Raw genomic sequence first — 12,500 nt, forward strand, 5'->3', positions numbered from 1 at the left:
GGCATTGATAATCAACCAGACACTCTGATTTTTGAGGATGAGATTGAATAATTTGCCATCGATGTGTCAAATATGCAAAATATCGAAATGCATATTGTGATCCATAGATGAAAAATCGAACAAAATCGGACATTTTCTGACTTTTTAATGTATATTGCAATTGTATATCGAAGATGACTTTACAAATATGCAATGACTTGTGCATATTTTTGACTTTCTTTTTGTAATTAAATTGACTGCAAATATGCAATCAGCTGTGCATATTTTTGACTTCCTTTTTTAATTAAAATTGTCTACAAATATGCAATCATCTGTGCATATTTTTGACTCTCTTTCTATATGCAATTTGTTGCAAATATGCAATCATCTGTGCATATTTTTGACTTCTTTAATTAATTGACTTGAAATATGCAATCATCTGTATATTTTTGACCTTTTAATTAATTGACTTGAAATATGCAATCATCTGTGCATATTTTGATCTTCTGTATGCAATTTGCTGCAAATATGCAATCATCTGTGCATATTTTGACTTTCTTTGTATTGAATTGACTGAAATATGCAATCATCTGTGCATATTTTGACTCTCTTTGTATGCATTGGCTGCAAATATGCAATCATCTGTATATTTTTGACTTTTTAATTAATTGACTTGAAATATGCAATCATCTGTGCATATTTTGATCATCTCTGTATGCAATTTGCTGCAAATATGCAATCATCTGTGCATATTTTTGACTTCCTTTTTTTAATTAAATTGACTTGAAATATGCAATCATCTGTGCATATTTTTGATCATCTCTCTGTATGCAATTTGCTGCAAATATGCAATCATCTGTGCATATTTTTGACTTCCTTTTTTTAATTAAATTGACTTGAAATATGCAATCATCTGTGCATATTTTTGACTTTTTTAATTAAATTGACTTGAAATATGCAATCATCTGTGCATATTTTGATCTTCTTTATGTAATTACGCAAATATGCAATCATCTGTGCATATTTTTGACTTCCTTTTTCTAATTAAATTGACTTGAAATATGCAATCATCTGTGCATATTTTTGACTCTCTGTATGCAATTTGTTGCAAATATGCAATCATCTGTGCATATTTTTGACTTCCTTTTTAATTAAATTGACTTGAAATATGCAATCATCTGTGCATATTTTTGATCCTCTTTCTGTATGCAATTTGTTGCAAATATGCAATCATCTGTGCATATTTTGACTTCCTTTTTTTAATTAAATTGACTTGAAATATGCAATCATCTGTGCATATTTTTGACTTCCTTTTTCTAATTAAATTGACTTGAAATATGCAATCATCTGTGCATATTTTTGACTTCCTTTAATTAAATTGACTTGAAATATGCAATCATCTGTGCATATTTTTGATCCTCTTCTGTATGTAATTTGTTGCAAATATGCAATCATCTGTATATTTTACTTTCTTTATGTAATTGTTGAAATATGCAATCATCTGTGCATATTTTTGACTCTCTTTCTGTATGCAATTTGCTGCAAATATGCAATCATCTGTGCATATTTTTGACTTCCTTTTTTTAATTAAATTGACTTGAAATATGCAATCATCTGTGCATATTTTTGATCCTCTTTCTGTATGCAATTCGTTGCAAATATGCAATCATCTGTGCATATTTTTGATCCTCTCTCTGTATGCAATTTGCTGCAAATATGCAATCATCTGTGCATATTTTTGACTTTCTTTTTTTAATTAAATTGACTTGAAATATGCAATCATCTGCATATTTTTGACTCTGTATGTAATTTGCTGCAAATATGCAATCATCTGTGCATATTTTTACTCTCTTCTGTATGCATTGATTGCAAATATGCAATCATCTGTGCATATTTTTTACTCTCTTTCTGTATGCAATTGGCTGCAAATATGCAATGATTTTTGCATATTTTTGACTTCCTTTTTTGATTAAAATTGACTTGAAATATGCAATCATCTGTGCATATTTTTGACTCTCTTTCTGTATGCAATTGGCTGCAAATATGCAATCATCTGTGCATATTTTTGACTCTCTTTCTGTATGCAATTTGCTGCAAATATGCAATGATTTTTGCATATTTTTGACTTCCTTTTTTTAATTAAATTGACTTGAAATATGCAATCATCTGTGCATATTTTTGACTTCCTTTTTTGATTAAAATTGACTTGAAATATGCAATCATCTGTGCATATTTTTGACTCCTCTTCATTAAATTGACGAAATATGCAATCATTTTTGCATATTTTTGACTTTTTAATAAATTGACTTGAAATATGCAATGATTTTTGCATATTTTTGACTTCCTTGATTAAATTGACTGAAATATGCAATCATCTGTATATTTTTGACTTTTTGATTAAATTGATTGAATATGCAATCATCTGCGCATATTTTTGACTCTCCTTTCAATTAAATTGACTGTGTATAAATCATCTGTGCATATTTAAGGTTCCTAATTGTATGCAATCATCTGTCATATTTTTGACTCTCCTTTCAATTGAATTGACTGTAAATATGCAATCATCTGTGCATATTTAAGGTTTCTAAATGTATGCAATCATCTGTGCATATTCATGGTTTGCTTTTTCTGCAATTATCTGATAATACCCAATGACTTATGGATATTTTTGATTTTCTTTTTCAACTAAATGGGCTGTAAATATGCAATTACTTGTTAACTTTTTTTATTCTGTTTTTGCAATAACATCGTCATCGCATATGCAATCATCTGTACATATTTCAGGTTCCCACAATGTATGCAATCATCTGCAACGCATAAGGGAAAGAATGAATTATGTTTAGGTGGCTCACATTTGTTTCTGTCAAGGAAAGAAACTTTAGGGTTTGATATTGTTCCTTTATGTGTTGTTATCTTACGTTGTCTTTCTCACCAAGATTGCCATCACATAATGGTTTATACGTAAAAACAAGGATCTTTGGTGCAAAAAAAAAAGTTATATTGTACAAGCACAATCCAAAATTTTATTCTAGAAAAATCACTATAAAAGGGGAATAGGGCTGTAGTTGTAGTAGTAGTAGATGTAATAGTAGTAGTAGTAGTAGTAGTAGGAGAGATTATAGTGATATCTGATCGTCGTATGACCCAAATAAATGAGTATTTTTTGAGGTTGAAATATGATGTATGTCAAAATTTCCTCATAGAACATAAAGACATAATATAAAAATCCAACTTATCAGATGTTTTTTAGTTTATCATTTAGGTGTCATGCAGCTTTAATCAGTATTCTGTAATAAGAGCAAAACTTGTTTCATTAAAAGTATTAGTAGTATTAGTATTAGTAGTAGTAGTAGTAGTAGTAGTAGTAGTAGTAGTAGTAGTAGTAGTAGTAGTAGTAGTAGTAGTAGTAGTAATATGAAGTACAATAAAAACAATAACATGTTAGGAGATAAGGTTCTTATGCTCTTAACTTTACCTCCCTATCATCGAGTATGTACATGGACCTACAAACAGTAAATATTTGCGTATATGTATTTAAAATTATCTGTATAATATTTAATATAAAAATATGCCAGTACAAGTAAAAACACACAAGGTATCACATACTCATCCATATCCTAGATTGATTCATGATTATTTTACCAGTTACTGTTATTCTCCATGTTTGAAAACACACTTTTGTAATCATCCACTTTGATCCTTTGTGTTCCTGGGAATAACTCGGGCTCATATGGATACATTGGGAATTTCTTCTTCTAAAGAACTGATTAATCACTTGATAACCTTGAATGAGCCATGATGTTGACAACTTGCAAACCTGTGTATTCAATTGTTGGTGGAAAATTGTTAACAAAATCCCTACAATAAATTAAAAGAAGTTACACAGTTTTCACAATTCTTGTCACAATAATTACACTCGAATCAGTCAAATAACATACATCTATCAACAGTCGTTTAATCCTCACCTGAAACCTGATTTTTGAGCATTTAATTGATAATGTCGGGTAGTGAAATTTAGTAAATTTAATTTACTCGAAAAAGCGCTTAGCTCAATGTAAACGACATGACAACAAAGGATTAACTGTAATGTTTTAACAAAGAGCCATCCTCATTTAATCAAAGGTTAATCAGTGAAGATAAACCTTAATACTTTTCTGATTCGGCGATTACATATCGGACATTTTGAGAGCTTGACAGTACAGTTTGTACATGCTACTGCATGTTCACATGGATAGAAGGTACATCCAACTTCCATCTCTTTACAAACTTTACAGTTGTATCGACCAATTCCAGTTCTTGATAGTTCAGCTAGTGGAATTTCTCCTTGTAGGTCATAACCGTATGTCTTGTTAGCCAGGAACATTGTACCACATTTTACATATAGATATTCACATCTGGCGTTAAACTTCAAGTGTTCAATTAATGGATCGTCATCTGATTGCCATTCATGTATGTTGAGACCACAATGAAAACATGATACTAAATCTCTTACACCTCTGTAAAAGAATCCAGCATCTACCAACTTTTCTATATCTAATTCTGGTTTAGGCCAATTGACATATGATTCCGCTCGCTTCAATGGAGTCCTATACTTTTCAGAGTAACAAGTTTGATAACCAATACTTTCATAATAATCGATGATATATTGAGTTAGATCACTTTGACCACCAACCAAATCACAAGCTTTACAAGAGCCCATTTTGAAACTGGATGTAAAAAAGAATTTTTTGACGTTTTTATTTCAATTGCTCACTCGCAAATTGTGTCAAATTAATCTATTAATACCTTTGTACACTCTGCATTCGTTAGTCTTTCTTTTGGAAGTCTCTTACTCTTCTTCTCTTACGTACCCATCATTTTATTTTTAAGGAAAAAAAATTGGTGGCTGGAAGGAAAACGAAACAATTACTATCCGTACTTTATTTTTGGATACACCTTGATGATTTTGTTCTGAAATTGTAATCTAACCCGTTCAAGTATACTTGCATAAATGCATGGAAGTATCAATTCTCTTTCTGTTGTCTCTTTCTTTATGATTATCTCTTTCTCTGTGGGTCTTTCTTTTTGATGGTCTCTTTCTCTGTGGGTCTTTCTTTTTGATGGTCTCTTTCTCTGTGGGTCTTTCTTTTTGAGGGTCTCACTCTTCTTCTCTTACGTACCCAATTTAGTTGAAAACTGGCATCAATCGTTTTTCATATTATATTACATTAAAAAAATTATTTAAGAATTATAAATATATTATAAATTATATATATAGTATATATTATATATATATTATATACCATATATATTGTAATATACAGCCACAAAAAATGAGATACGAGCAGAAATTATATCAATTGCGCATAAAAAAATAAATTAATCAAAATTAAAAGAAAAATTGAATTGATTTAAATAAAGCGTAACCGAAAATGTAATCACAATTAGAAAAAAATTATCACTTTATGCGCAATTGATAGCATTTTTGTTCTCATCTCATTTTTCGTTGTTGTATATATTATATATATTATATTATATTATATATATTATATATATTATATTATATATATATATTATATATATTATATTATATTATATTATATATTATATATATATATTATATTATATTATATATATTATATATTATATATATTATATATATTATATTATATTATATTATATATATTATATATTATATCATATATTATATTATATATATTATATATTATATTATATATATTAATCACCGTATACTTACACATGTACAAACATATCAATGTCAATGTATGGAAGTATCAGTTCTCTTTCTTTGTGAGTCTTTCTTTATTGGATTCTCTGTCTTTGTGAGTCTTTTTTTGAAAGTCTTTTACTCTTCTTCTCTTACGTACCCATCATTTTAATTTTTAGGGGAAAGGATTGGTGACTAGAAGGAAAACGAAACAATTACTATCTACACAATATCTTTTAACCAAATCACATCAACACTCATGAGTAGGTTGGATGGAATTCAGTTGAAAACTGGCATCAATCATTTTTCATATTATATTACATTAAAAAAAATTATTTATGAATTATAAATATATTATAAATTATATATATAGTATATATTATATATATAGTATATATTATATATATAGTATATATTATATATATAGTATATATTATATATATAGTATATATTATATATATAGTATATATTATATATATAGTATATATTATATATATAGTATATATTATATATTATATTATATTATATATATATTATATATATTATATTATATTTATTATATATTATATTGTTGATGATTTTGTTCTGAAATTGTCATCGGCTCTATTCACTGTATACTTACACATGTACAAACATATCAATGTCAATGTATGAAAGTATCAGTTCTCTTTCTGTTGTCTCTTTCTTTTTTGGGTTCTCTTTCTTTGTGAGTCTTTCTTTTGAAAGTCTCTTACTCTTCTTCTCTTACGTACCCATCATTTTGATTTTTAGGAAAAAGGATTGGTGGCTGGAAGGAAAACGAAACCTTTACTATCTGTACTGTATTTTTGAATAAAATTTGATGATTTTGTTCTGAAATTGTAATCTACCCAATTCAAGTATACTTGCATAAATGCATGGAAGTATCAGTTCTCTTTCTGTTGTCTCTTTCTTTTTTGGGTTCTTTTCTTGTGAGTCTTTCTTTGAAAGTCTCTACTCTTCTTCTTACGTACCCATCTGATTTTTTAGGAAAAGGATTGGTGGCTGGAAGGAAAACGAAACCTTTACTATCTGTACTGTATTTTTGAATAAAATTTGATGATTTTGTTCTGAAATTGTAATCTACCCAATTCAAGTATACTTGCATAAATGCATGGAAGTATCAGTTCTCTTTCTGTTGTCTCTTTCTTTTTTGGGTTCTCTTTCTTTGTGAGTCTTTCTTTTGAAAGTCTCTTACTCTTCTTCTCTTACGTACCCATCATTTTGATTTTTAGGAAAAAGGATTGTTGGTACTACAATTACTATGCGTGAAGTGTTTTTAAGATACAATTTGATGATTTCAGACTAAAATATAGTTGTTACATATCTGATGAATTGAGAATCATTATTACACCAAGATCGTTCAAAATTGTTGATGTCGCAAATTGCAATAATGTGAAGATACAATTTGTTGACTACAGAACATACCTTTCATGCATCATTGATTGTGCAACAGTGTGTAAGTAGTGTGTTTTTTGAATGGTTGTCCTGTGTCGTTTGGTAAGCGCATCAATGTTGTCCTGTGTTTTAGGATCAAGATATATCCATTGACTACAAATGGGTTACCAGAAGATACATATTAGTACCATCAAAGTTAGCACCAAACTAACTATGAAGTTATCATCTTGTATGTTCTGTAAGGTTTCCAATGTAGATCCACGAACTTTACCTCACTTATGAAGAAAAAGAAAGGCGGTTCACAATTAGGCAATCAAACTTTTGTCACTCACAACTGTTGTTGTGTGTGTACGGCGGATGGGAAAATGCGTAGCTGTAGTATGTAAATAACTAAATGCAGATAAAATCAATTCATCAATTGATAGTGCATTAGTTTGTTTGGCTCCACCTTTAACAATCACAATGACAATTTCAATGGAAACAATTGAATAGTAATTACTAGTTTGTACTAGTTGTATGAGGCTAAAATCGGAGTCAAAATAGCCAGATGAGCGTATTGCCTATTTTCTGAATAAGAATAGAAAGATTAAAGACAATATACGACAAAAAAGTCTAATTTGTGCTTGTTGTTTTGCTTTCTATTGCTGTATAAAGGAATGTTCAATGTTTAGATTTTAGAAATTAGGAATTGGGTGTGATGATGTGCTGTTCAATGTTCAGGGTTTGTAATTTAGGTGTTGTTATCCTTGTTGTACTTACTGGTATATTGGTGAAGTCGTCTTCTCAATTTAGTGTTTTTACAGTACGAAAACATGCAGAGAGAACACCAAACTGTTGGCCGTACAATATTCGACCTTATTTAGATTGGATCGAAAAACCAGCTGAATTTTACAAGGCCATTATTGGATCAACTTTTGAGCTGTCATGCTCTGCGTTGGGATCTCCAGCACCGAGGGTACGTTGGTTGAAAAATTTAGACTATGTACGTGAGAGATCAAAAACTGATTATGACGAGTTAGCTAGACAATATATACTTGATGCTCCTTACTCACAGCTTGGAGATGTTTCAAGTTTAAACACAGCTAGACTGGTTATACCTGTTGTTACATGGGATACACATAAATATTACTCTTGTCTCATTGACAATGGACTCGATCAAATAGAACTCGAGGTAAAAATTGAACCGGTTTCCCCTTCAGCACTTGTGACAACAGGGAAAGGTAAGCTACATGGTACACCTAGCAGGTATGAACGATATTCAATTTCTGATTTGGAAAGTACACTGTTGGTCAAACCAAGAATTAACTCATGGACAGAGATTGCTTCAGCTAAAGTAGGCTATAGTACGGTTCTTCGATGTCGAAGTAGTGACACACCTATGAGCAGTACTACTGGTGGTGGTGGTATCAATAACCTCAAAAAGATTAGCAGGATACAAGGGAAGGGAAAGGGAACCAGTAACCTAACAATCACTGATCACTATTGGGTTGATTCACTTGGTGTTCGATTAGGAGAAAACAAAGAAAACTTTGCTTCATATGAAAAACTTGCATCAGGAGATTTGTTCATAAAAACTGTAAACTGGAACGATATGGGTTACTTTCAATGTATCACAAGTAATCAATATGGTAGTGACGGGGTACGAACTTTACTGTTGCTTGTTCCATGATGAACATACATGAATGCATGCATGCATCCATGCAATACCAATCTGTGTAATAAGTTATACACTGTAGTAGCTTGAAAACTACTGAAACTTGCTTGAAAATTATTAAATAATTAAATTATAACTAGACAATGCGTAGAAAAACATAAATAATATATATACATATAATAGTACATATATATTTAAGTGTAATCAATAGTAAACTGGATACTTGACTGAAGATCATTTTGTTATTTTTTTCGTGACATATCACTTGTGTTCCTGTTAGGCATCTGAACAACAACAACAACAAAAACAACAAAAGTTAACATGTCCATGTTACAAATAATGTGTCAGAATGCACTAATGGTGCTGATGATGTTATCATTATATGGTATAACGTATCATCAACAACAAATATTTATACAGGCTTCTAACAGTTTCTTTGGGAAAAAAATTTGTCCTTGGGTAGATCCACCTACAATTCTTGGTGATCAATCATTTTTACGATGGGAAGGACAACCACCACCAAACAGGACAACTTTAGCATACGGACAAAATATTGTTCTCGATTGTGCTGCTACTGGTTATCCTACACCAGCAGTTGCTTGGAGTACCATCAGTTATTCTGATACTGAAGATGATGATGATGATGATGATGATGATGAATATCATAGTAGTGCTAGTAGTATGAATAGTAGTAGAAGTAACAATAAACATAATCATAATAACATTACAAATTTCGGGTCATCGAACAATAGCGAGCATCGTAAGGATGGGGATAACAGAGAAGTGAATACTGACGAAGCAACTATTTTGTCAACTTTTGGTTTAGGAGTAACAAACTTAACAGCTAGTGTACGTGCTAGATTGTTGATTACATCTAATAGTTCGGTATTACATCATCATCATCATCAAGGTACACCTATAAGAGTACACTACATTTGTATTGCAAACAATGGATACTCACAAATGCAACGTAAAATAATACTTGATATTTTACCGCAAACCAATAATGGTATAACTAGTAAATCAACACCATTACCGACACAACCACTACCATCACCAACAACAACAACAACAACAACAACTTCAACGACAAAATCATCATCATCATCATCATCAGCAGCAGCAGGAGCAGCAGGAGCAGGTAATAGAGGTACAAGTTCAGTATCGGTGAATGATTTTGAGCTTTCATACGCAAATAATGCTTCCAATGCAAACAATGCTAGTGTTGATATAGCAAAGATACTTATAAATGATACCAAATTGTTCTACATCAAATCATGGACACGGGTTACAATTGGTCGTATAGGGTATGCTGCAATATTGAGATGTAGAATTTTTGAACCTTACCAAGATAAACATCAAAGACAACCCACTTACACATTGACTTGGAAAGATGAAGATGGAATTTCGTTACAAAAATTTAACCGTTTTGTCCAGTTACCGACCGGAGACTTATTGATTAAAAATGTTAAGCTTGCTGATTATGGAAGTTATCGATGTATCCTTACGACAAACAATGGAATCAGTAGCATAGAGACACTCCTGTATCCAATGTACCACAATATTTACGTGTAATTTTTTGACATTTGTTATCATGACCCATAACTTTTTTCTGTTTATCTCTAAATTTGCTTTCTTTCACAATTTCTTGCACTCTTTTTGCTTTATCTGTATTTTTTTCCGACTCTGAGTTTGTGTGGAAATGTTATGCAAAAAATTAAACGACCAAATCAATAAAATGTCTCGAGGCACGGCAACCTAACGTGACGTAACTTGCCTCTATCCAATCTATGTAAAGCCAATGATTCTATCACAAATGTATATTCTATTGTTCAGAGAATGAGAATAATTTGTATATTGATCAGAAGCTAGTGACATTATGTTCGGTTAGGTAAAAACGTGTAAAAATCACGCGACAATGTACATAAGAGAAGCATTACTAAAGACAGAATTAATTGTTGAGTGCAAAAAAAATACAAACACATATACATGTAGATGATATGTAAAGTTGATTTAAATTTAATTTGTATGGAAAAAATTGTGAATACAGATTCTCAAATGATTGTTGAATGATGATGATGATGATGATGGTTGACAGATGATGCCAGCATGCTTAATTGATGCAAAACAATTGCTCTGATTGTTATTGCGGCTACCGCTGCTGCTGCTGTTGCTACTACTACTACTACTACTACTACTACTACTACTGCTGCTGCTGCTGCTGCTGAAAACAGGATACAAGAATGATTCAACAGTTGACCATCCGTAACCATTGGTTGCTGAACATTTATACGAACCAATGTCTAGTAGGCTTACATTACGAATGAGTAAATCCCCCGAGGGTAGTTTAATAAATCTATTAAAGTTTTCTACTTCAACATTGTTATGGTCTCTCCAATTGACAACTGTTCCTCCTACAAAATTATGTCTACATCGTAATAGAGCATCATTACCGATAACACCTGTGCTGTTCATTGTCCATGATACTATTTTTGGTTTATTGTAGACTTCAGCTAACCTCTGTTGTTTTGCAACCTGTTGTACATAAGAGTCGTGTGATGCAGTAAGAAGATCTGGTGAATTGGAGACTTTGAGGTAAACCTTGCGATCTTTTTTTTTTAACCCATTGTCAGCAATACAATGAAATTCTTCACCGGTATCATCACCAGTGATTATTGGTATGAAAAGTTTAGCAATAACAAACCCAGTCTGGTTAGCAGTGTAGAGATTCAATGATGGTTGTTGTTGTTGTTGACTGCTCTTGGACAAGTTTCTGAGTTGGTTTTGAGTTAACCGTTGATTGTCGATGAAGTGACTAACATTATCATCATTTGAATAGTAGACAGGTTTTTTTTTATCGTAACGATACCAGTAAACTCTTGGCGCAGGATTACCAACAGCACTACATACAATGGATACATGTGAGAACAGGTTAACGTGATAACTTTTTTTTGGTATAGCCACCCATTCTAGGAAATGTTTGTTGTTTTTAGCCTCATGCGTTGGTAGTGAGGATACATTCGATTCAGGTCTAGTAGATCCACCATTTTCCAATGAAGCTGATAAACTTTTACCAGTAATAGCCCAAGCAGTGGGTGTGGTGTTGGTGGTAGTGGTAGTGGTAGAACTATCAACAACAACACTTGCATTCACTTCGAGGGTACCAGCCAAAAAAGAAGTTATATAAAATAGAAAGGAAAACCATGTAACAAAATGATCCGACTTATACATCATTTTACAATTCTCAATGTTGCACAGCTTATACTGATTAGTATGAAGACGATCTCTATGGTTGTACGATGTATGATTGTAAGTCGATATTAAATAAACATGCATATATATATATATCAGATATGAAAGCAGATAACTAGCGAATGATCCGATGAAACTGCTTTACAATTATTTAAATGTTTTTTGCTCGTCTAAAAGTAAAGTTATATGCATATTGCGGTGGAAAACGATCTTTTTTGGTCAAAAGAGCAGCATACTGGTTTCTATCGTGACTAATAGGATTACTGTTGTATAGATTGAAATCGAAAATTTGAAAGCAGGAAAATTTTTTTATTCTTCCGAAATAGAGTTACATTTGATTACAATTTTTGCTGCGTGCTCACCACCATACAGCACATGTTTGACAATAAAATAACAATCGTAGATGTGAGGAAAATTAACATAATTTCATGTTTCCACAACATAAACAGTACTCTAGAAAATGGGGTTTTATGTTGCCACTCACTTATTTTC

General features: G+C 31.4%; 3 protein-coding genes across 3 annotated transcripts; 1 reads left to right on the plus strand and 2 right to left on the minus strand.

The window, feature by feature from the left end:
• Nucleotides 1-4,188: 4,188 nt before the first annotated feature.
• LOC128389980 (putative inhibitor of apoptosis) lies at nt 4,189-4,678 on the minus strand (the record flags this gene model as incomplete). The annotated part of the gene is made up of 1 exon (XM_053349637.1): nt 4,189-4,678. A coding segment is annotated over exon 1 (490 nt), but the record flags the coding sequence as incomplete, so codon positions are not given.
• A 3,124-nt stretch (nt 4,679-7,802) lies between these two features.
• Nucleotides 7,803-8,771, plus strand: LOC128389981 (uncharacterized). The gene has a single exon (XM_053349638.1). It carries the CDS (start codon nt 7,803-7,805, stop codon nt 8,769-8,771), a length of 969 nt encoding a protein of 322 aa, XP_053205613.1.
• A 1,862-nt stretch (nt 8,772-10,633) lies between these two features.
• LOC128389982 (zwei Ig domain protein zig-2-like) lies at nt 10,634-12,092 on the minus strand. The gene is made up of 2 exons (XM_053349639.1): nt 10,964-12,092; nt 10,634-10,695 (listed from the first exon to the last, which is right to left on the minus strand). The coding sequence occupies exons 1-2, from the start codon at nt 12,090-12,092 to the stop codon at nt 10,634-10,636; spliced, it is 1,191 nt and encodes a 396-aa protein (XP_053205614.1).
• Nucleotides 12,093-12,500: the final 408 nt, after the last annotated feature.

Source organism: Panonychus citri, unplaced genomic scaffold, assembly GCF_014898815.1.
Source record: "Panonychus citri isolate SS breed McGregor unplaced genomic scaffold, ASM1489881v1 Contig00112, whole genome shotgun sequence".
In the NCBI taxonomy this organism is placed as follows: Eukaryota; Metazoa; Arthropoda; class Arachnida; order Trombidiformes; family Tetranychidae; genus Panonychus; species Panonychus citri.

Coding starts and splice junctions, on each gene's coding strand:
- LOC128389981 (XM_053349638.1), top strand. CDS start 7,803: ATGTGCTGTTCAATGTTCAGGGTTTGTAATTTAGGTGTTGTTATCCTT.
- LOC128389982 (XM_053349639.1), bottom strand. CDS start 12,092: ATGCATGTTTATTTAATATCGACTTACAATCATACATCGTACAACCAT. Junction 10,696..10,963: donor CAGCAGCAGCAGCAGCAGCA/GTAGTAGTAGTA, acceptor TTCTGTCTTTAG/TAATGCTTCTCTTATGTACA.